General features: G+C 42.0%; 1 protein-coding gene across 1 annotated transcript; it reads left to right on the plus strand.

The window, feature by feature from the left end:
* Nucleotides 1–1,310: 1,310 nt before the first annotated feature.
* Nucleotides 1,311–20,480, plus strand: RND3 (Rho family GTPase 3). The gene is made up of 5 exons (XM_075001262.1): nucleotides 1,311–1,649; nucleotides 1,932–2,019; nucleotides 13,483–13,592; nucleotides 15,466–15,600; nucleotides 18,384–20,480. The coding sequence occupies exons 1-5, from the start codon at nucleotides 1,500–1,502 to the stop codon at nucleotides 18,633–18,635; spliced, it is 735 nt and encodes a 244-aa protein (XP_074857363.1). The 5' UTR covers nucleotides 1,311–1,499; the 3' UTR covers nucleotides 18,636–20,480.
* Nucleotides 20,481–21,087: the final 607 nt, after the last annotated feature.

Consider the following 21,087-nt stretch of genomic DNA (forward strand, 5'->3'; position numbering starts at 1 on the left):
AGGATCCATCTTCCCTGTAGTGAAGACATCACCTCAAAAGTGTTTGCCAGGGTTGACCTGGTTTACCAAACCACTCTTCATTTACATTTGTGCCTAAATATTTAGAATGTTTCTGTGGTACATTTTTGCTTAAAACAGAGATTCAATCCTTGAATTTTCCACCAGTCCATCTCTAACCTGCTATGCCCTGTTGTATGTTACGGTGAGGTTAATCGTTGATGGGTGTTGCATTCCAGGCATGGTGAAATAGGCAAGATCCAAACAGCAAGTTAGAAAGTGGCAGCAAATGAATGAAGGTGTTTGATTCTTAGTTTTCAATGTCCTGGTTTAATTGATGCCAAGACTAAAACATTTTCATTTTTCAACTTCAAAAAAATTCTTGGTATGCAATTAAAACAAAACAAAACTAAACTAAAACCTTATAGCTCACTATCCTTAGTGTTAGGGGTGCTGCAGGAAGGATCCTGGTGTGCGCAGAGCTGGAGTTGGGGGTGGTGCAGGAAGGATTGTGGGAGCATGGTGTTGGGACAGCACTGCAAGATGAATCACGGGGGGGGGAATACTGCCTAGTTTGAGCATTGGCTGGCTAACACCAGAGTTGTGAGTTCAATCCTAGAAGGGGCCATTTATGGACCTGGGACAAAATAGGGATGGGGGAAAGGGGAAAAAAGAGGCTGGGGGGCTGGTGCTTGGTTGTGCCAGGAGGGCAAGGGACTGGACTCAATGGTCTCCTAAGGTCCCTTCAAGCTCTATGAGATGTGTGTCTCCACATACAATCATAGGGCATGGTGGGCGGGAGGGGAAGGACGGGGTCTTAGGTTCTGGGGGGACCCTGACGGGAGGAGGCGGTAGGGCACTGCACAAAGCATGCCGGCAAGGCACGGGTGTTTGGAACGCCGCAGGAAGGCTCATGAGGGCGGGGCATTGGGCCTGCGGCCTCAGGCTGCTCCCGGAAAGGCAGCAGGAACGGGGGCAAGCAGTGCAGGAGGGGGGAACCTGCCGCCAGCTCGGCGGAGGAGAAGGCAAAGGGGGGACGCAGCGAGGGAAAGGGATCCTTTATTTCCCCCAGCTGCCTGCGCGCCCCGCAGCCCTCGGGGAATCGCTAGCCGAGTCGCGGGCACAGACATGTCCGGGCAAAGCCCTCTCGTCCCGCCCCCCCGGGGAAGCCGTGCACCGCTGCGCTGCGCCGCGCCCCTAGAGGGCGCATGGTTCTGGGCGCCTGAAGGCCGGCGGCGCTTGCAGGCGGTGAGCTCCATAAAAGGGGAGGAGGCGGGTCAGTTTTTCTCTCTTCCAGCGGCCGGGATTGGCGGCCGCGGCGTATAAAGTGCAGTAAGGAGGAGTGAGACAAAGCAGTCGGCTGGGAACTAGACGTGGCGCGCCGGGAGCCCCGCCGCGCAGCCGGGATCACCTCGTGCGGGAGCAGCGGGCGCGTGGGGCTTTCCTTCTGGGCGGGGCGATCTCTACTGCTGGGGGCTGCGAGGGACCACAAGGCGACATCCATGAAGGAGAGAAGAGCGAGCCAGAAACTCTCCAGCAAATCGGCCATGGATCCTAACCAGAACGTGAAGTGTAAAATCGTGGTGGTGGGGGACAGCCAGTGCGGGAAAACGGCGCTGCTCCACGTCTTCGCTAAGGACTGCTTCCCGGAGGTAGGTGCGCTCGCCCGCTACGTGTCCCCCCAGCTGGAGCGAGCCCTCTAGAGCCTCCCTCTTCAGCCGCCACGGCTGAAGTCCTGTCCCGGCCTCCTTTGCTTGTAAACGAGACGTTGTGACTTCAGTGCCGTGCCGTGCCGCGCCGCGGCAAAGGGGGAAACCTGGGTTAAAGTGGGTTTCTGACCCGTGCTGCTTGTTTCTACAACTTGTCCTGAGCGGTGCGGGGGGGACGGTAAAGACAATAACGTTGTCCTCGTTTTTCTCTCTCTCCTTATTCAGAACTATGTCCCTACAGTATTTGAAAATTACACGGCCAGCTTTGAAATTGACACACAAAGAATAGAGCTGAGTCTGTGGGACACCTCGGGTAAGAGACCTGCAGCACAGCGAATGCCTCGTGATGATTTTCTGCATTCATGTCATACTTCTGACTCATCAGTCTCTTGAGGAATATTAATAACCAGTGATTGTTAAAATCTAAGGGTTTGCTCCTGTGTGAAACAAATACATCAGTTGGATAATTTGTTCCTTCAAGCAGCAATTTCTACTGCTTTCTCATGTAATAATTCCCTAGACCAGGAGAAGACATTGTGGTATTTTATTTTTTTGTTATTTGCCTCACTTGTGTTTAACGCCCCCCACCCACAAAAAAATAAGTTTTTGTAATTAGCCCAGCAGATGGAAGGTTTATAGTGAATATTATGAGCCTTTTATTTTAATATTTGTCATCACTGCTGGGAAAGCCAGCAGGGGTTCTCTTTGGGTGGAACATGATTATACCAAAGCAGTGAGATGAATAGTCATGCTGTTAGCTGAGTGGGTTTGAGGTGCTTTGCCAAACTGATTCTCCCCCACCCCCTTGGCCTACTATGGGCCCAATCCTTCAAACACTGCAGCACAGCAATAGCTGTAATGCAGGCAAGGGGTGCCTGAACCAATGGGGACTCCTTGGGTATATGAATTTTCTCAGTGTGTAATTGTGGGCAGGATTGGGTGCTGTTGCTATCTGGTGAAGAAAGCTGAGAGCAGGAACTCTGTGGTACTTGGATGCCTGAAGGGAAGACTGTACAGCCATATGTGTAAGGAGGAGGGTACAAAGAGACCCAATCTTACCCCACCTTCTAGAGAGGGAGGTGAGAACAACAGTGTATTATGGCCCCGCTTTCAGATTCTGTTCTGTTTCCTTACTAGCCTAGGAGGCAGGAATGGCTTGGCACCCAGTCCATTCTGCCCCCTCCACCACAACTCAGTTCTGCAGCCTGCAGAAAGAAAAAGCTCTGCCTGCGGCTTAGCTGCACCACCTCTCTTCTTCTGCTGCAGGGTATGTTGTGAGTAGGGTAGTGAGTCAGAGCATCCCTGACCTGACCCCCTCCCCACAGTCTCAGGACAAGAGGACATGGAGCCAAGTGGCCTCAACTTGGGAGTGTGAGGAGAACTCAACAGAGCTTTTTTTTCATGGTTGGTTGGTTGGTTTTTGGAGGGCAGGGCTTAAAGTGTGGAAAGAATCTCCTAGAGACCAGAGAAGGCATGATAGGCCAGAGAGCACAGGGGTGAAAAACCTGCTCAGCAGCAGAACAGAGCGTGGGGAATGGACCAAAGGAGAGAGGTGAACAGAAGGTACGTAACGGGTATACCACTGGAGGGAATTGCAAGGGAGCCAGAGAGCATGCCAGGAACTGATCTGTTCAGGGGAGATCAGAGCCACAGGGCTGGAAAGGTGGAAATCAGGCACTGGAGAGGCAGCACTCCCACAGGAGTGGCAGACAGGGAGAAAGGGAGGCAGAGCTGATGTCTGGAAGGAAGGTGTGGTGTTGGTTTTTTTTTTTGTTTGGTTTTTTTTCTTTTGTGGCAAAGGGCAGTGGGAGACTCTTGATAGAGGCCAGTGGAATAAGAGGGGACTGTGCTTCATGGCAGAGTGACAAAGGGAAAGAGGAAGCATAGAACTGCAGAAAGTGAGCAGTGAACGGTAGAGAGCAGCCAAAAATGGGAAAGACAATTGGATGTGAGAGTTGGCGCCCAGAACTCAGTGGTACAGAGACAATAGAATGTGGTAAAGGAACAGACCACCTACTGAGTGGAGAGGAACAGGAGTCTGAGAAGGAAACAGAGCAGCACCCACAGGACAGTGGCATGCAAGAAAGCTGAACTGTTATGTTTCCATAGGACTTGCTCCCATAAGGCAATATACTTTCAAGAGTACTGCCTTGTGTGGCCTTAACAGAACCAGCTGAAAAACAAAATCAAGTCCTTTTGTGGCTTTGCAGTAATTTTAAGACTCGGGAAGCTGCCTGAGTGCATCAAGTGCCAGTGCAAGTGGCTGTCTGTGTTGCACATGACGCTAAAATCAGAAAGAGCTTGAGGAAAGATAAATCACTTTTCTTACAATCCAGCATTCAACTGCAAAGCAGCAGCCTTGTGGGATTCTTAATGGAATCCACTGTCAGACAGGCACTAAACATCCCCTCCTGCCTTGGTGACCAGCTCTAAGGCACATTATTGCTGTTCACATCAATAGAATGTTTGCCTCCAGATGTGAAAGGCAGCTGTATGTAGCAGACAGCTGCATCTGGTTCTAATTCTTCTATCTACAGAGGGATTCTCCCAGCCACTTACATTATGCAAAGGCGGGAGCGGGGAATAAACAGCTCCATTAATGAGGAGTTCCTTTCTGTGTTGTAGTGGAAGGAGACTGAGCATGGCAAATAAAAACAGCGGATCTAGCTTGATGTGACGAAGGGCTATCTAATAGTCCTGGACCAGCCTCGCAGTGTGGTAACCTCTGTAGACTACAAGGGGAGTAAAAGATAAGATATGAAGCCAGCTGATGCTCCTATAGTATTTTTAGTGGGTTCCTTTATGTTCCAGATTTTGGCCAAACATAGCACTTGTCCATGTCCCTGGCTCTGGCAAGTATTAGACACAATTTTAAATAGCAGGATGTTTGAGATGAGCACTAGCCAGTCCACGGTGGTAGAGAGCATATAATATCTCCAGTATGCTTTTCTGGTGTCAGTATTTAAAATAGTTCTTGTTGTCGTTTGTAGGGTTTTTTTGCACCCCTCCCCACGCCACGCCACCCCACCCCTGGCCACCGGTCCAACAATTTCCCATTCTTCTTTCAGAAATACCAGCTTAGATAACTAGTGATGGATTCTACTTCAAAGGTTAAGTGGTGTGCTTGCTCGTCCGAGGGAGCTTACCTTCTCTCTACCAGCCAGGTAGTTAGAACATTACTGATCTAAAGTGAAAGCGAACATTTTAGGGCATTTTAGTTTATCAGATGAAGATCTCAGCTGTACAGACCTCTGCCAAGTTTCCTGTCCAACTGTGCTCACCCTAATTTGCCATAACGTCTAAGTACTATGAGAGAAACTAGAACTGAGAACAGCCCATGAGCCATTGCACATCAGAGCTCCAACAAGTGAAGGGAACTAGTTAGGCTGTGTCTAAAGATCTGTTGGCAAAAGATAAGCCAATGCATTGCACAATTTGCGTATATCTTCTGCTGCCAGCTGCCAGAGGCTTTCCTGACATTTGGCCCATCTATGCAGAGCCAAATGTCAGGAAAAGCCCCTCTGCTGACACATCCCTTCCTCATGGATCAAGGATGACCAGGATGTTGGCTGAAGGCTTTTGGAGTGGTGGACTTCTGACAGGAGACATCCAGGCCCCCAGTAGAAGCCTGCAGTCTTAGACATAGCCTTAGAGTTAATACACTAAGACAAGTATCAGAGAGGTAGCCATGCTAGTCTGTAGCTTTGAGAACAACAAAGTCTCGTGGCACTGTATAGACTAACAGATATTTTGGAGCATAAGCTTTTGTGGGCAAAGACCCACTTAATCAGATGCATGAGTCATCTGCTCAAGCGCGTCCATCAGTTACAGCTGTTGGTGTAGCCAGCAATGTTCTAAGCTGATTCCTGAAGGTCTCTGAAAGTCCATCCCACAAAGGGTAAGATTCCAGGTTACAGAGGTTTAGTTACTGGAGTATTGGAGAGCTGACGAGCTGGAGTCAGCACGCTGGAACATGGATCCTTGGGACAGGAACAAAAGACATAAGCTTTCTCCCTTACATGGCTGCTGCTAGGCACCTTTTATAGTCTTGCCCTGTGGAGGGAAAAAGCTCTTTCTTCTTCCTGTCAGGCACTGGAGAGTTCAGGCCACCTGGTTCGGGTAGGCTGCTGTGGCAGCTCTACATTAAGACAGAAGAGGGAGCCAGGAAGGATTGCTACACAAGTCTGAAGAGTCAGCAGAGATTAGAATACCGGTGATTTGGATCCACAACATGAGTAGTATACCCGAGTTGAGGAACCTCAAGAGTTTCACCCATTGTCAATATTTTTTTCCTTGATCTGTTCCCCACCCACGTTCATAGATATGAATGGCCTGTCTTGGTGCTGGCTTGATGAAGGTAGCTGCTCCTCCAAAATGACAGGATGATCCTGATACTGGAAACTAAATTCCTACAGTTAGCTATTTTAAATATTGGTAGCTTTTGGATTTAAGAGAATTGCCTTTATTCTGAGTAACTGGAAGTCCTGTAGCATCTTAGAGATGAACAAATCTATTATGTCCTGAGCTTTTGTGGTTAAGACCCAGAAGGTATCATGTGTTTAGTTTTTTTTTTTTGGTCGCACTATTTCCTGGAAAAGCAAGTAGTTTCATTCCCTGTGCTCAATTGTATTTCCAAAAAGAAAGATGGCTAACCCTACCTTTTTTAATAAGGGTTATGAACTTTTAGCATGTAATAAAACATAGAACCAGTCCTGAGATTATTTTCACTGTGCTCCACAGCATAAGATAATCACTTAATGTACAAATAAACTCTATGCTGCCCCTTTTCTAAGGCCATAAAAAAAGTGAACAGATTTATTTTGCAATATACATCTTTGTTTTATTCATTAAAAGAACCCATTCTTCACAGGTCTATTCCTTTGACATACAAAGGTTTGAAATCAGTGGAGGGGGGCGGGAATCTGACATTCATTTAATGAATTCATTCGGACATGTTTTCAAAAGGGAAGAAGTAGTCTTCTAGGAAAACCTACCTGAAAAAGGCTATAGAATGCCTATGATACATACTACTTGCGTTCTGATTAGAGATCTCCTATTTGAATGAGTTAAAAGTGCAGGATCGCAGAATTAATTTGCTTGAAGCTTAAAATTCAAAATATTAGAGGGTAAAACTGAACAATCCAACAAACACTTAATAACAGTATTGCTGAATGATTTACGGTTACCATTTAAAAGCTGTCACATTCTGAAAACAGCCAGCTCCCGTGGATTGTTAAAATACATACTGCCACAGACCTGGGCCACTCAATACAAATATCACACTATTAGGTGATAAGAGTTCAAAAGATAAATTACCACTTTTCGGCTCAAGTTCTTGATTTGGTATTTTACAAATCTCTGTCCTGTTTTTATATGTTTGACATAGTGGCTTAAACATCCATTAAATACAGTAGAGTGGGGCAATAGTAAAAATCCAAGTTAAAACTTTTTTTTTTTTTATGCAATTGGTATATTTTTGCAAATTACTGATTTTAAGTTTTTATATATATATATATATATATATATATATATATATATATATATATATATATATATATATATATATAAAGAAAACATCTAGTGTTCTGTTTATTAGAAAATCACATTGCAACCTACTGAGGCAATGACTTATATTTAATAATGCCACTTGGAATACCTATGTAGTTGTCACATAAAATAGTTGATTTTGACAGCAATATACTTGAGACATTTCAAGATGATTTTCAGTCTCCTGAATTCTTGATGCAAGCTAATTAATACTTCTAGTTAGTTGAAATTCATGGAAGTCTTGCCATTGAGCTCTTGAAGAGCCAGATGTTGCCATTTTTGAGGCTTAGCTCTGCTCCTGTTGAGGTGAAAGGCAACCTTCCAGGCATTCCTAAAGCAGAATTTTACAGCCCTCCATTAGAATGTTATATGAGACCAATGTTAGCAATGGTTTGGTTACAAGAAAAACTGCTTGATATTTCATGGTAAATCTAGTCTATGGTACAGAACCACAACTACAATGTTGAGCACCCCACACTAGCTGTTTGGAAACATTTTAAAGCCAAGTGTACATTTACTTGGAAAGTTTATTTATGAGTTTCAAGATCAAAGTCTAAATATGGAAATAGGACTTATTGCTATGTCTAACACTAATCTGTTGACCGAAGTTACTGTGAGGAAAACCATCTTCTGACAAAACTTCTGTCCACAGATCATGGCCACCCACAAAAGCAGATTGCTCTGTTGAGCTGCTCTGACAGAGCTGCTGGTCTTCCCTTTTGCTCTCTCATAGAATGGCCAACCAGATGCACAGCAGAGAGGGCTACCCAGTGACCAAACCCCTGTCTGACAGGCCCCTGGAGTGTCCACTCAGCTTTTCATCAGCAGATTCTGTCGAAAGGCATTCTGTCTCATGGTGGACAGGCAGAAGGCTGTCAACAAAAGTGCCACATTCTGTCAAGAGAATGCCTTTTTTGTGTGAATGCTCCATGAGTTTTGTCAACTAAACACTCTAGTGTAGAGGTAGCTTATATGTTTAAAAAATATGGATGGTGTAGAAAGATTTTTCTGGTGCTGTTTAAAGTAGTAAGTCTTTTTTATATGGATTAAAATTACCCCAACATAAAGGAAAATGCCTGTCAAAATGAGATTTACCTGGTATAGAATCACTAGGCTTTTTCCCCAAAGCAGTACTGTCTGGTTGCTATATAATTTCATTATAAATTGTTCCATGCTGCAGTGATTACTGTATGATAGTTGTTAGTCAGTTAGGGTGTAACATGTTCATTTTGTTAAGCAGACTGTGTTTCAGAGGAATATGCCATTTGGCAGCTGAAGAATCCTAACAATGTTATCTAATGGAAACAATGTGTACCTACACATCAGACTTAGTCTGTAATTTTAAGGTTTAATGTATGTACATATCCTATTAGCAAGCTTTTGCTGCCACACATTAAAATTACTTTTTAAAAAATAAATCAAAGTGCTTATTTGTATAGTAAAAAACTGTAGCAATAAGAACATTTGGGGCTTTAAATATGTTTTTCCCTCTAACTATAGACTTTGTCATTTTTTTTGGCATATATATATGAAGGGTGAAATGTAGACTTTGTGCCAAACACTCTAATAAAATACGTCTCTACAGGACCAGAAATAGAACTGCAGTGCTGGGGATTAGCATATAATTAAATCCAGAAGGACCTTAGAGCTTCAAACAAATTAGCTTGACTGTGATTAGCATGTTCACAGTGTGCCCACTGTCTGTAGAAATGTAGCATTAATTCGAAGTATCTTTCCATTGAGCCATTTAGCAAAATATATAAATTAGAGCTGGAATTTAACAGAGAACTAACAAAAGTGGAAAGACCATACAGGTATCTCAGGGTTTGAGATCTTTGCTTTCATATTGCTTACTAGTTGGCCAAATTAGGGCCTATGCTCTTTGGTAATAGCTTGAAACACTACAACTTCCACATAATTCATTTCTTTAAAAATTACTGTTGATAAAATGGGAAATCTCTGTGTTGAGAAGACCAATAATTAAATATTTTTATTTAGGGTAAAATGATGCTAAATCTGTAAATGGTTCCTGTATTTGGATGTAAATTACTGAATATGCCACATAATAAATAAAATGGCCTTCATTTCCCTAAAACTGTTCACTGAGGGATGCAAGCAAGAAAGGTTCAATGAAGTGTGTACTTGTTACAGAAACCACTGCAGTATAGTGTAATTTTAACACATGTACCTGGTAACTAGACAGGTCAGGGATCTGATATGGGATAATACTATCCTTCACCTGACCAATCAAAAAAGTCTACCAGTTAACATCTGATGGCTGTTTGGTGGTCTGTAAGACATGGAATAATCCTGCTGTGCCAGTGTATGGTATTCCATACAACATGAAATGACATCATGAAATGGCATTTTCAGAGCAGCCAAAAATTTCATTGAGCAAGAACAATGAACTACCTGGAGTTGGTCCCTCCTATGGTAGTTAGGGTTAAGCCACATATTTAGACAATGTGTGGGACTTTTTGAGTTCTGTGGGTAAACAGAGGATTTCAGTTGCTAGTTGTGGGCCATACCCTCACTAAAGTTTTGTTGGCAAAACTGGCATTTGTTGACACAACTTATGAAGTATCCACATTCCCATAGCATTCTGATAGTAAAGCAACAGAACACGACACTCTTGTCAACAATGTTCTGCCACTTCCCCATGAGGCAGAACACCTTTGTCAACAGAAATCCAGTCTGGATGTCGCAGGGGGCCCTCTGTCAACAGACAGGGCTCCCAGGATACTGGGCAGCTCTCTCTGCCATTCTTCTTATTGGCCATTCTCTCAAGAGTGTCCAGGCAGTCTGGCCACTCTGTCGACGGCAGACTGCTCTTGCAATCCTCTTGGCAGTCTGGACACAGTCTGTCAACAGAAGTTTTGGAAGGTATCTTCTGTTGACAATCGCTCTAGTGTAGACAGCCATAGTGAGATGGCATCTTACACTGTCATTTAATAACACTGCTCCAGTAAAGTAGGTAAGCACATGTATTAAAGTTGTTGAAAGTATGTGCTTGCTTAATTTTAATGAGGTGCTTTGGTGCCTTTCTGGATCAGGGCCTCAGTGAACTTGTAAAATGATGAATAGGACTTTTTGTTCATTTTAACTCTGTGAAACAAAATATTTAGGCTAAGGCAATTGATTCCAATTTTCCCAATGGAACTAAGAAATAACAAGTTCTATGGCAACCAGTCTGTCAGAGTAAAATTTATCCTTTGTCAAAAAAATTTTGAATAAAATGTAAAATTTTGAAATTAGCCTTGACAAAAATATTTGATTGTTGGCAAATAAATGTAGAGTTTTGATTGGCGTATGGTAGCTCTGTTTCAATTCTTCCATTCTCTGAGCCTGGTGTGGCTTTGGATTAGTGCACTAACTTCAGAGAGAGGTTGAACAGTATTATTGAACTATATTCAGAAGCTCTGTGAATTGATTAACATTCCTAGGTGCTGAGAATTTTATTTGAAATAAATGATGAAATATTACATTGAAATGAATCATGCAGTTAAGATCTTTGTAGTTCTTTGTGCAATCACAAAGATTTGGTTATTGCTACTGGAATATATTTACTGGTTTCATTCTTCTGGTGAAGCATTCCATAGCATCAGTTTTTCCAATTATTCCTGTTAGGTCTATGATGCACTTCCTCAGAGAAAAAGAATGTGTCCTGTATATATAGTTTACAGCCAAATTGGCAGATCACAGTTAAAAACTACACTTATCCAGATCAGCATTCAGCATTTTAACATGAGATTCAAAAGGAAACGACATCAAAAGCAAACCTCTGGAGTTGGCGTGGTGAGTGGAGACACTGAGCTGAAATTAGTAAATGCACGCCTTCATATGCATATATGGTATGGTATAGCATTGAGGCATGGTGACTGAGCAATTAGGTATGTGCCAAAGAAATTAGTTTCTGGGTGGGGCTCTAAGATTCTTCTTTACCTGGCAGCTTTTCTCTTTCCAAATATTAATGATTAAAGAGAAAGGGCTAATCCTGCTCTTACTTGTCTGAGCTGTGTTGACGAGGTTGGGTGGGAGTTATGAAGTGGTTTGCAGAGTTAACTAGTCAGGCCAGAGCAGGATGGCTGCGGGATGGCCTTTGTGGTGGAGTACATCTTTCTGCTCTTCAATAAAATAGTACCGGTCTCCTATTAGCAGCCGTGATGTACTGCAGTATATCTGCTGAGGGTTGGGAGTTGGGCCATGCAACCTATCTGGCAGACTTAACAGGGAGTATATTGTATTGATTGCACATGGTGCAGTGGAAGCATAATACAGTGGAGCAAACTCTTCCCTTTTAATGTCCATTGAACTTCACCAGGGTTAGCTTTAATATGTCTTATGCAGAAAGCATTTGCTTTCTTAAATAATATGATTGTTTGGGGGCTTTCTGGTATATTTAGCCATATGATTCACTCTGGAGTTTTCCTTTTTTAAAAGGCCAGCTAAGGTGAACTGATAGTCTGGGATGTACAGCGTCAGGTCTTCTGTGGCAATAATAGACATAGAACATAGTGCCACAGGGATTGGGATCCCAGTGATATCAAAACATTACTCAATATGGTTAAATAAGCAACTATTGAAACATTTTGCAAGTCACAAAAATCTAGAGGCAGAATATGGATCCTGTGCATTCCCCGAAGAGGCCAAATTTAGATCTTAGTAAATACATAAATTCAGCTAAAGCCAATGTAATTTTTTTTTAGATTTACAGTGGTATAACTGAGAGCAGGACTTGTCCCAGTATTTTAAATTTGTTTTTTGTCAGGCCTAACATCTGGTATTTTTTCTGTAGTCATTTATTTGTTGTTGAACAGTACTAAAATTTTGTGAAGAGTAGCATTCTGAAGCTGTGAATATTCAGTCACTTGTGGGATTGACACTGTTTACAAATCTTCTGGGGGGGGGATTTTTTAGACAGGAAGCCCAGTTTCGTCAAGCTACTTTCTTCTACCTAGTTTGGTAATGCTTCCTTGTCCATTTGCTGTTCCTCATTTCAAAAACAAAATTCCTAGAATTCTTGCAGTTTCTTTCTAGCATAAGCTGTCCAACTGGAGTGCATCGTGATGTGCTCTCACTGTGTCTCTTACTCTTTTGTTTAACAGCAGGAACTGTCTTTCAGATAAAAACTTGAAGAAAATTCTAGCCAGGTTAATCATGATTGGTGATGGGTTATATATATATTTTTTTTCCTTCAGCCTTCAGGATAACTTACAGTCAATTAGTTGTGGCTAGTTTGAAGGAAATAAGGGCTATAATTAGCTGATGAATCCTAAAATATTGTTTTACAAACATGCTATTGTCTCAAGTGTCCTAGGCCATCTTTTTAGATCCTTGGAATCGAGGAAAACAGCAGCTTAATTATATTTTGTTATAGCTTTTCCTCAAACTGTAGGTATACCTTTTTCTTAAATCAAGGCTGCAGTTCAGTCTGGGATAAAATATCTTTGAAGGAACCTAGCTTAATCAGAACCCTCGAGTGTAATTTTAACAAATCTAGGGCTAAATTCTCTGCTAGTGAAAGGCTGAAAATCCATTGAAGTCAATAGATACGCATCCATGTACACTAGCAGAGAATTTGGCCTGTAATCAACTATCTCAGAGTCTTTTAGTCAATACCAATTATGGCTACATTCCTGCAGAGATTTAGGCTCATGCTTAACTTTGTACTCCCTGAGTAATCTCAGTTAAACCAATAGAGCTACTTACACCTGTGTAAATTTAGCCCCCCTCCCCCATGGATGTGTTTTTTTTTTTTGCAGGGTTGAGTCTGTTTATACCACATCAATTTACCCCAATAACTTCTGTACAGTATCTTAAGTCTTCCCTTCTTTGAGGAAACACAATTTTACACTCTTGACCATTGAAGACATCTTTAAAATATGCCTTTGGTGGGGTCCCACCTGTATCAAAGCTCTCTTGTCTGAGACATGCCTGTCCCTGACTCCATACTCTGTCCCAGACCAGACTTCACTCTTTGGGCTGTCAGGGAGAATCCAGCTGCTTGCAAAGGGAAGTTTAATCAATGGGCTACTAACATGATTGACTCGAGGAAGAAATTGGAACATGGGAAAGTGAGCCACAAAACTAACCCGGGAAATGTACTGAATTGTGAAAGGCAGGCTAGTGACCTGCTGTTCAAGAGCCTTACTGAAAACCATTTTAAGTTTGCATGACTGCAGAAGAAAAAGGAATGTTAAACAATAAAAGCATTTCTCTTTCTGGTCAGGGTCTCCCTATTATGACAACGTCCGCCCGCTTTCCTATCCAGATTCCGATGCTGTCTTGATTTGTTTTGACATCAGTCGGCCAGAAACCCTTGACAGTGTGCTAAAAAAGGCAAGTATATGAGAACATATATATATACATCTCACTTCAAAGCTATTTATAAATAGAATCAACTTTGAAATGTTATTTCCAATTGTATAATCGTCTGCATTTGATTGTTTCACTAAAATAACCCAAAACTACACTTTATGGTTCTAGACTTTTAATCCATTACTTGAGAACTGAAAATTACTCAGAAGGAGCCTTAGGGGAGTGGAATTAAGTAGAACACTCACTCCCAAAAGCCCAGTGCACATAATATCAAAAGGAGGAGAGGTGCTGTGAAGAGGCTTCCTTTGAAGGCATGCTCCTGGCACAGTTAATACTGTTCTGTCCAGCATTAAGACCTTCACCGTGGCTTTTTTACTCCATGTTACAGGGGTGGTGATAGTCAGTCATAGTAGAAAAGTCCATGACAATATAACTCTTGAAATAGACTCTCCACGGGGTGGAAGTGCAGGCTTTCCTTTTAGCTGTTTCTGGACATCCTACTTTCTCCGAAAATGGCATGCTAATAAATGGCTGGAAATATGCTAATGAGGTGCAGGTGTAAAGTCCCTGCACCTCATTAGCATAAGGTCACATGATTTGGAGTCCAGAAGAGCTGCTTCTGGACTCCAAAACAGCTTGTAGAAGCGCGGTCCCTGGGGGAATCTTCCAGAAGTAAGTCCTCCTTCCGGAGGCCCCTTCTTCCTCAAAATTTTCAGAGAAAGTTGCATGTGTAGAAACGGCCTTTGTGCACTCAGTGGTCTGCAGGATTAGTGCATGATTTCTCAGCAAAACTGAAGCTAAACTATGTTTGAGGGCCATGCACCTGCCCCTTTGTACAATTTCTGATTCATGCTGCACCAAGTAGGAGAGGTCAGAGATCCATGTTAAAGTAGTCGGTAAACTCTGAAGTTGTCCGCTAATGCAGTTTTTGACCATGGAGATTAGCTAGGCAGGCCACTTTAGTGTTTTTCCTCCTTTGTTTCAATGGATTTAAAAGTAATACATTTTCTTGTCTGAGCATCACCATCATGGACAATGTCAACAAGTGTGGGAAAAGGTTTTTTGTGACTTTTTGTATGGCTGCTCATATACAGAACTTACAGTATTTTAGATCCTGAATCAACACTAGGTACACTCTTCCCCACTCCACCCCCTGCTTGTTTGCAAAAGTGTGGGAGATCTTTCAATACACATGTAAAAATTAAGATTCCCTTCAAATAGTAGTGATACAGGCTGCAGAGACTTTAACACCACCAATTATTTCCATGTTCACATGCGATATTTACACAAGGTATACTGTACACTATTGTGTGTACAGGATAATGATATTTGATCACCTCAAACTAGTTCTCTGCAGACTAAACAGATTTTTATTAGAGTATTAAAATGAAGCCATGAGCCAATATATGATTATCATTAATGTATTTATTTGAGACTTGCTTGTAATTTGTCATTTGAGGAACTGTTTGAATTAGATAATGGCAACGCCCTCTGTTATTTGAATTGCAATGTGGGTAGAACCGGTGAGTCATAGGGTGGGAGAATGAGATGGTTTACTGATCAGCACATGACTCTAACAAGATACAATCATTACACATGTAAATGGACATTTCAGTTGAAGTAAGCAGGAATAGTGGGTGGGTGGGTAGGGATTGGAAAATCTGCTCTGTCTTGGAAACTGCTAGTGTGTGTGTGTGTGTGTTAGTACAAATTCTCGTAAATCCTCAATCACTGTATAGCATTGTTACAAGTTACATGAGGATCCACGTAATTTGTGTCCTTTAATAAAAAAAAAAAAAGAGAACCTGTGATTCTGTTTCCCATTGCCCCCTTTCACCATTGTGCTTTAATCTAGAAATGTGTTGCATCTCGATAACAAAATAATATTTTACAGTGGAAAGGTGAAATTCAGGAGTTTTGCCCTAACACCAAAATGCTTCTGGTGGGCTGCAAATCTGACCTACGCACAGATGTGAGCACATTAGTGGAGCTCTCCAATCACAGGCAGACACCGGTATCCTATGATCAGGTATGTGCCACGTCTCATTCTTTCCACTTATACTTGATAGTGGAGAGAAATGCAGTTTGGGAACATTGCAGTCACTTGTTAACAGAAACCGCACACCCTTGGCTCTGATCTTATTTACATTAAACTAGTGAGAGGCATACTATTGTCATGATCACTATAGGTGAATCAGAAAATACCAGAGGCTCTGTTTTCCTATTCCCCTGACCTGTTGTGTCCTAAAAGCATAAACTAACACAAGTTTCTAACTCTAAGGGCTGCAGACAAAATCATTTAAAAAAGGAGCTGAATATAAACTAATGCTGTCTATAGGCAGCCTGACAACAGCACTCTGTAAAACACTCCCTAGCAAAATTTTAATGTTTGTCAGCATGGTCTACACAAGCCTTTTAATGTGTAAGCCATTGTGTGCTAGAGTTCACACTCCAGCATTCTTATCCAGGACTCTCTGGCCTGGCAATATCCATGGTTTGAGGGGACTAGGAATGTTGCTGGAACCATCAAGCCCCTGGATGCTGGGGGCACAAAGCATAATTATCACAACAGAAAATATTCCTGTTTTTCTTTTAGTATCTTTGCTGCAAATTTTGGCCAAATGTGTTTGATCATTCTGAGCAGAGATTCTCTTATCTGTATGATGCATATGTGGTCTCAGTGCCAAAGTTCTCCCCTTCCAACATGTTTAGACTTTCTGAACTGTCATGAGGATGCAACATGAGAGCTCAGATCAGTGTGAATCTAAGAACCTGGCTAGTGTAAAATAGAGCTGTCATGTCTTGTTACAGTGGAATTGGGGTATTCTACACAGTTACACATGGGACATTAGGAAACACTTGTATGATCCATGTATTTTTGTCATTCTTCTGCATTACATTTTAACTCTCATTGGCCGTGTCTGCACTAGCCCCAAACTTCAAAATGGCCAGGCAAATGGCCATTTTGAAGTTTACTAATGAAGCGCTGAAATGCATATTCAGCGCTTCATTAGCATGCGGGCGGCTGCAGCACTTCGAAATTGACGCGCCTCGCCACTGTGCGGCTCGTCCCGACAGGGCTCCTTTTCGAAAGGACCCCACCTACTTCGAAGTCCCCTTATTCCCATCAGCTCATGGGAATAAGGGGACTTCGAAGTAGGTGGGGTCCTTTCAAAAAGGAGCCCCATTGGGACGAGGCGCGTCAATTTTGAAGTGCTGCGGCTGCCCGCATGCTAATGAAGCGCTGAATATGCATTTCAGCGCTTCATTAGTAAACTTCGAAATGGCCATTTGCGTGGCCATTTCGAAGTTTGGGGCTAGTGTAGACGTAGCCATTGAGGGTATTTTCATAGTTGGAGAGTTCTTTAAAATGTTTTTTCAGTTACACCGTGTTTACTAATACTGCCTCCGATTGTGTAGGCATTTGCATAAAGAAAGTGCACGTCTGCACTGAGGACTTACAAAAGGCTGGAAAGAGCCTTACAATGGTAGTGTCAGCTGGTGACAGTGATGGTTAAACATGGCATATCTGGTAATGGAATTTGCAGGCTTTCTTAAGTTCGTTCATTTGAATCCAGCCCACGTGGACTGGGACCAAACATTGATACCATCCAGTCACAGGCTACCTGAAAGAGTTGGTAGTGGAGAAGCTGATTAGCTAGTGGAACATGGTGCACAGCACACATGATGCCACCATCTCAAATTACTCTACATTGGCAGTTTTAGAGGAGAAGCTAGAAACTGAATCTTTCTCCAGCTTAGACATGACCTCCTGGACAGACCACTGATGGGGACGCAGAGGCAAGATGAAGGCAGACACTTGTGGAAAGCCACAATGTACAGAAAAGGTCCACTACCCTCCCATGACCCATACTCTTCTATGCCAGACATGCAACTGGTTACAATGCAGAGGTTACAGGACTCCTTACCATATAAGTCAGAATACAGGGTACTCTCTCTTCTCAGCTACCACCCAGGACTTGGTTCTCATTGACATCTTCCCACTGGGATGGGTATAGCAGGGGGGACCTCAGCCCAGGAGACCCACATGATCTTACCTGATCACTAAGTTCCCTCACCAAAATCCCAGGTCTTTTACCTTAGGCGGCTATTCATTTTATTCTTTTCCTGTATTGGAAAGTGACTACAAGATGCCATGAATAAGCAAGTCCACCTCACTGAGGTTCTAAGCATGTACCTACATGATCTGCTGCTGAACCAGAACCAAGAGGCTCCAAGTGATAGCTGCATCAGCTTGACTGCTGGCCAGTCAGCATCCCTTTCTCTCCAGTAACTCCCAGGGAGGAGCTATGTATTGTCTCTTGGCAAGTGTCTCCCTCCCTTAGTTCACTATTGAGCCCATCAGATTCCCCCACCCATTGATGTGGGCATATAGCATTGAACAGGGCTATCAAGAAGAGCTGCTGCTGCACAATAAATGCCTTTTTTTTTTCTGTCTAGAAGTTGTCTGGGCTTTTTCCCCCCAGGAAATAAGTCCAGTACCTTTCAGGGTGAATACAAGAGTCTCCCAAAGCAAAAAGAAGACATTTGCTGAATCGGAAGACTTAGTAATGCTTTTATTTTCAGGTTTATACAGGCCACTGTCTCTATCCTACATAGCTTTCAAATGATCAGTGTGTTCTTGCAGGAAACAGTTAGTCTATAATACACTTTTGAATGCATATCCCTTTCTGTATTTTGCAGAAGTTTATGTATGCAAACAATGCTGAAGAATAACTGCATGGTTTTCTTTGGCTTTGTGTAAAACCTTCCTATTGATTGGAGTTTTTCCTCCCTCTCCGTCTCCCACAGGGTACAAATATGGCCAAACAGATAGGAGCAGCCACTTATATTGAATGCTCAGCCTTACAGTCGGAAAACAGCGTAAGAGACATTTTTCATGTTGCCACGTTGGCATGCGTAAACAAAACAAACAAAAATGTTAAGCGGAACAAATCACAGAGGGCAACAAAGCGAATTTCGCACATGCCTGGGAGGCCAGAACTATCAACAGTCGCTACAGATTTGCGAAAGGACAAAGCAAAGAGCTGCACGGTGATGTGAAGGATCTAGGTTTCCTAAGGAAGAGACAATGTGGTGAGGAATGGTGAAGACTCAATGAAGTATACAGCCAAAGTGATATAATGCGTGGGCTGAAGTCCCCTTCTTCACCGTTTTTTTGTAAGGTTGTATTTAGGGATTCTGCATGTAGACTAAGCAGTGGGAAGAGATGGATCTGAATGAGATGGCTATCAAAATGTTACATGGAAGAAATGCCAAAAAAAAGGATAATATTGGAATGTGCTAGAGAAGAGGAAGAAAAGTAGCACCTCAGAGAGAGAGGATATCCTTGACTGCTTGTTTTTTGTTTTGGTGGTGTGTTAAATCTGTTCCTGGATACCTACTTTGATTTAATTAAAATATTTTAATGTTCCTTTTAATAAAAAATTAAAGATGTTAACACATTCTTCTCATTGGGGAACTAGCCCCATGACCTTACAGTTTTTTCCAAAGGATATGATCTAATTTCCTTTTAGCTCATCATTAAAATGGAAATTATATCAGACCCATGGGTCATCCGGAGGAAACCATTTGTATATGAAAAGCTTGGAAACTCTTCCTGGGATGGCTGCACAAGCTAAATTGGAACAGTTAATAACAAGACCCTTTGGAGACTTCACATTATGATGTGTCCTAGCAAAACAAAATTAAGACAGATCAAGCAGGTAATTTTTCCCTACTTGATCTGCAGAACTTTTTCCAAGAGTTTATTTTTCTTACACAATGTGATTGTGCTTAAAAAGTAATGATCTTAAACATTATCATTTTACATATGTGGAAAAATGATGCTGTATGGATGTGTAATTGTAGGCTAAACTGCAAAATCAGAGGAGAGGTGCTATCTTTCATGATTACAAATGATTTTTAGTTTAAAACCTAATTCTTACAGTCTTAGTGCCTGATGCTGTTTAGATGCTGAGAAACTTCCTCTCCTAGTCTTCAGGAGTGGAGGTACTCAGTTCTTCCCAGGTGCTATGGCTGCATGATAGAGAAGTGGTATTCTTTGGTATGGTTCTCAGCTATGTTTAAGCAAAAATAACAGTACACACATGAGCCACCAGAGCTAAGTTCATCCTGTGTATTCTATCAGGGCTGCATTTGGTGTCTGTCTTTTGTTACTGATTTCATGCTCTTATAATGAGTGCTGTAAGGAAATGGGGCTTTAAGGGGCCCTCAGTGGAAACTGGATACTGTTTTACTCCTTAAGGACTAATACATGCATATTCAGACAAGGGTCATTAAACATTACTTCAGTGAACTGGATTCAGTCAAATTCTTTTTCACTTGCTGATTGATTTCATGTAACTATAGTAATCAGCCTTTTAAATAGGTTGCAGATGTTTACTGACCAATCATTATGACCTTCTTTTTAAAAGGATACTCTAAGCTCTGACCAGTGTTGCTATAGCTTGTTGAAAGCAAGCATTCTTCTTCATTGGCAATGCTTCACTTTTTTTGAAGTATGAAAATGGTGTTTGCCAAAAACTGTGGCATGGTGGAGGAAGGTGGTAATAAAACACTCAGTTCTAGGTGTTACCAGCACTTTGCTTTATATCTGCAAAAAAGAAGGAAAAAAACCCCACCATTCCAGGCATTTCCTGCACAACCACCCAGAGATTTGACCACCATATATGCTTTTGATTGACACAACAATATGCTTAGGGCAGTATTACAAAATAGCTGGCAAGTGCTTTCTGTATTTAAGTATTGTAAAAAGAAAATAAGTTATAACTGTTATGAAAAACAGGATATGCATTACTTTCTCTTATTTTTTAATGTTGGTCACTTTGTACGTTTTGTTTCTGCAGTATTTATTTTTTCTTCTTTGAATAAAAAATACATAACCAAGTCTCAGTGTAAAATGCCTTGTGCGGCCAGTAAAATGTGATTTGTTTAGGGGTTTTCCCCCCTGATATTACTGTACTGCATGCTGTCGTGTACATCTTTTTTTATGCAATCTGAATGAAATCATGACATCCTTATTACAGGAGAGGTAAGTTGCACAATTTTAAATGTTAGCATACCAAAATTGCATATTTTATTGGGTTACTTGTTAGAATCACAGTTTCAAAAAGGTGTAGAGGGAAGGTGATACAAACAAGCGTAATCAATTTTTTTTTTTTTTTTTTTTTTTTTGCAAGCCTTTAAAAATCTGAGTGCATAGTAAGGAGGCTTACAATCACTCATTCAAGGTTTGTTTACACTCCAAACTAGCTAACTTAGGTCGTCTTAGCTGTTTTAACCCAACAGCTCACTTTTAATTCAGGTTAGCAGGTAGAGTTCAATCCCCAGCTTTTCTATTGGCTTTAACTTGAGCTGATATTCTGAGTTCAAAATATTTTGGTATTCTGTTTTAGAGTGTAGACGTTGCCTGTGTGCCTTCACTTTCTGAAGAACTTCCTATTTTCCACTGACCTTGGCAGCAATTGGTGGGTCAATTAGTTTGATTGTGAGG

Source organism: Carettochelys insculpta, chromosome 8, assembly GCF_033958435.1.
Source record: "Carettochelys insculpta isolate YL-2023 chromosome 8, ASM3395843v1, whole genome shotgun sequence".
NCBI classification, from domain to species: Eukaryota; Metazoa; Chordata; order Testudines; family Carettochelyidae; genus Carettochelys; species Carettochelys insculpta.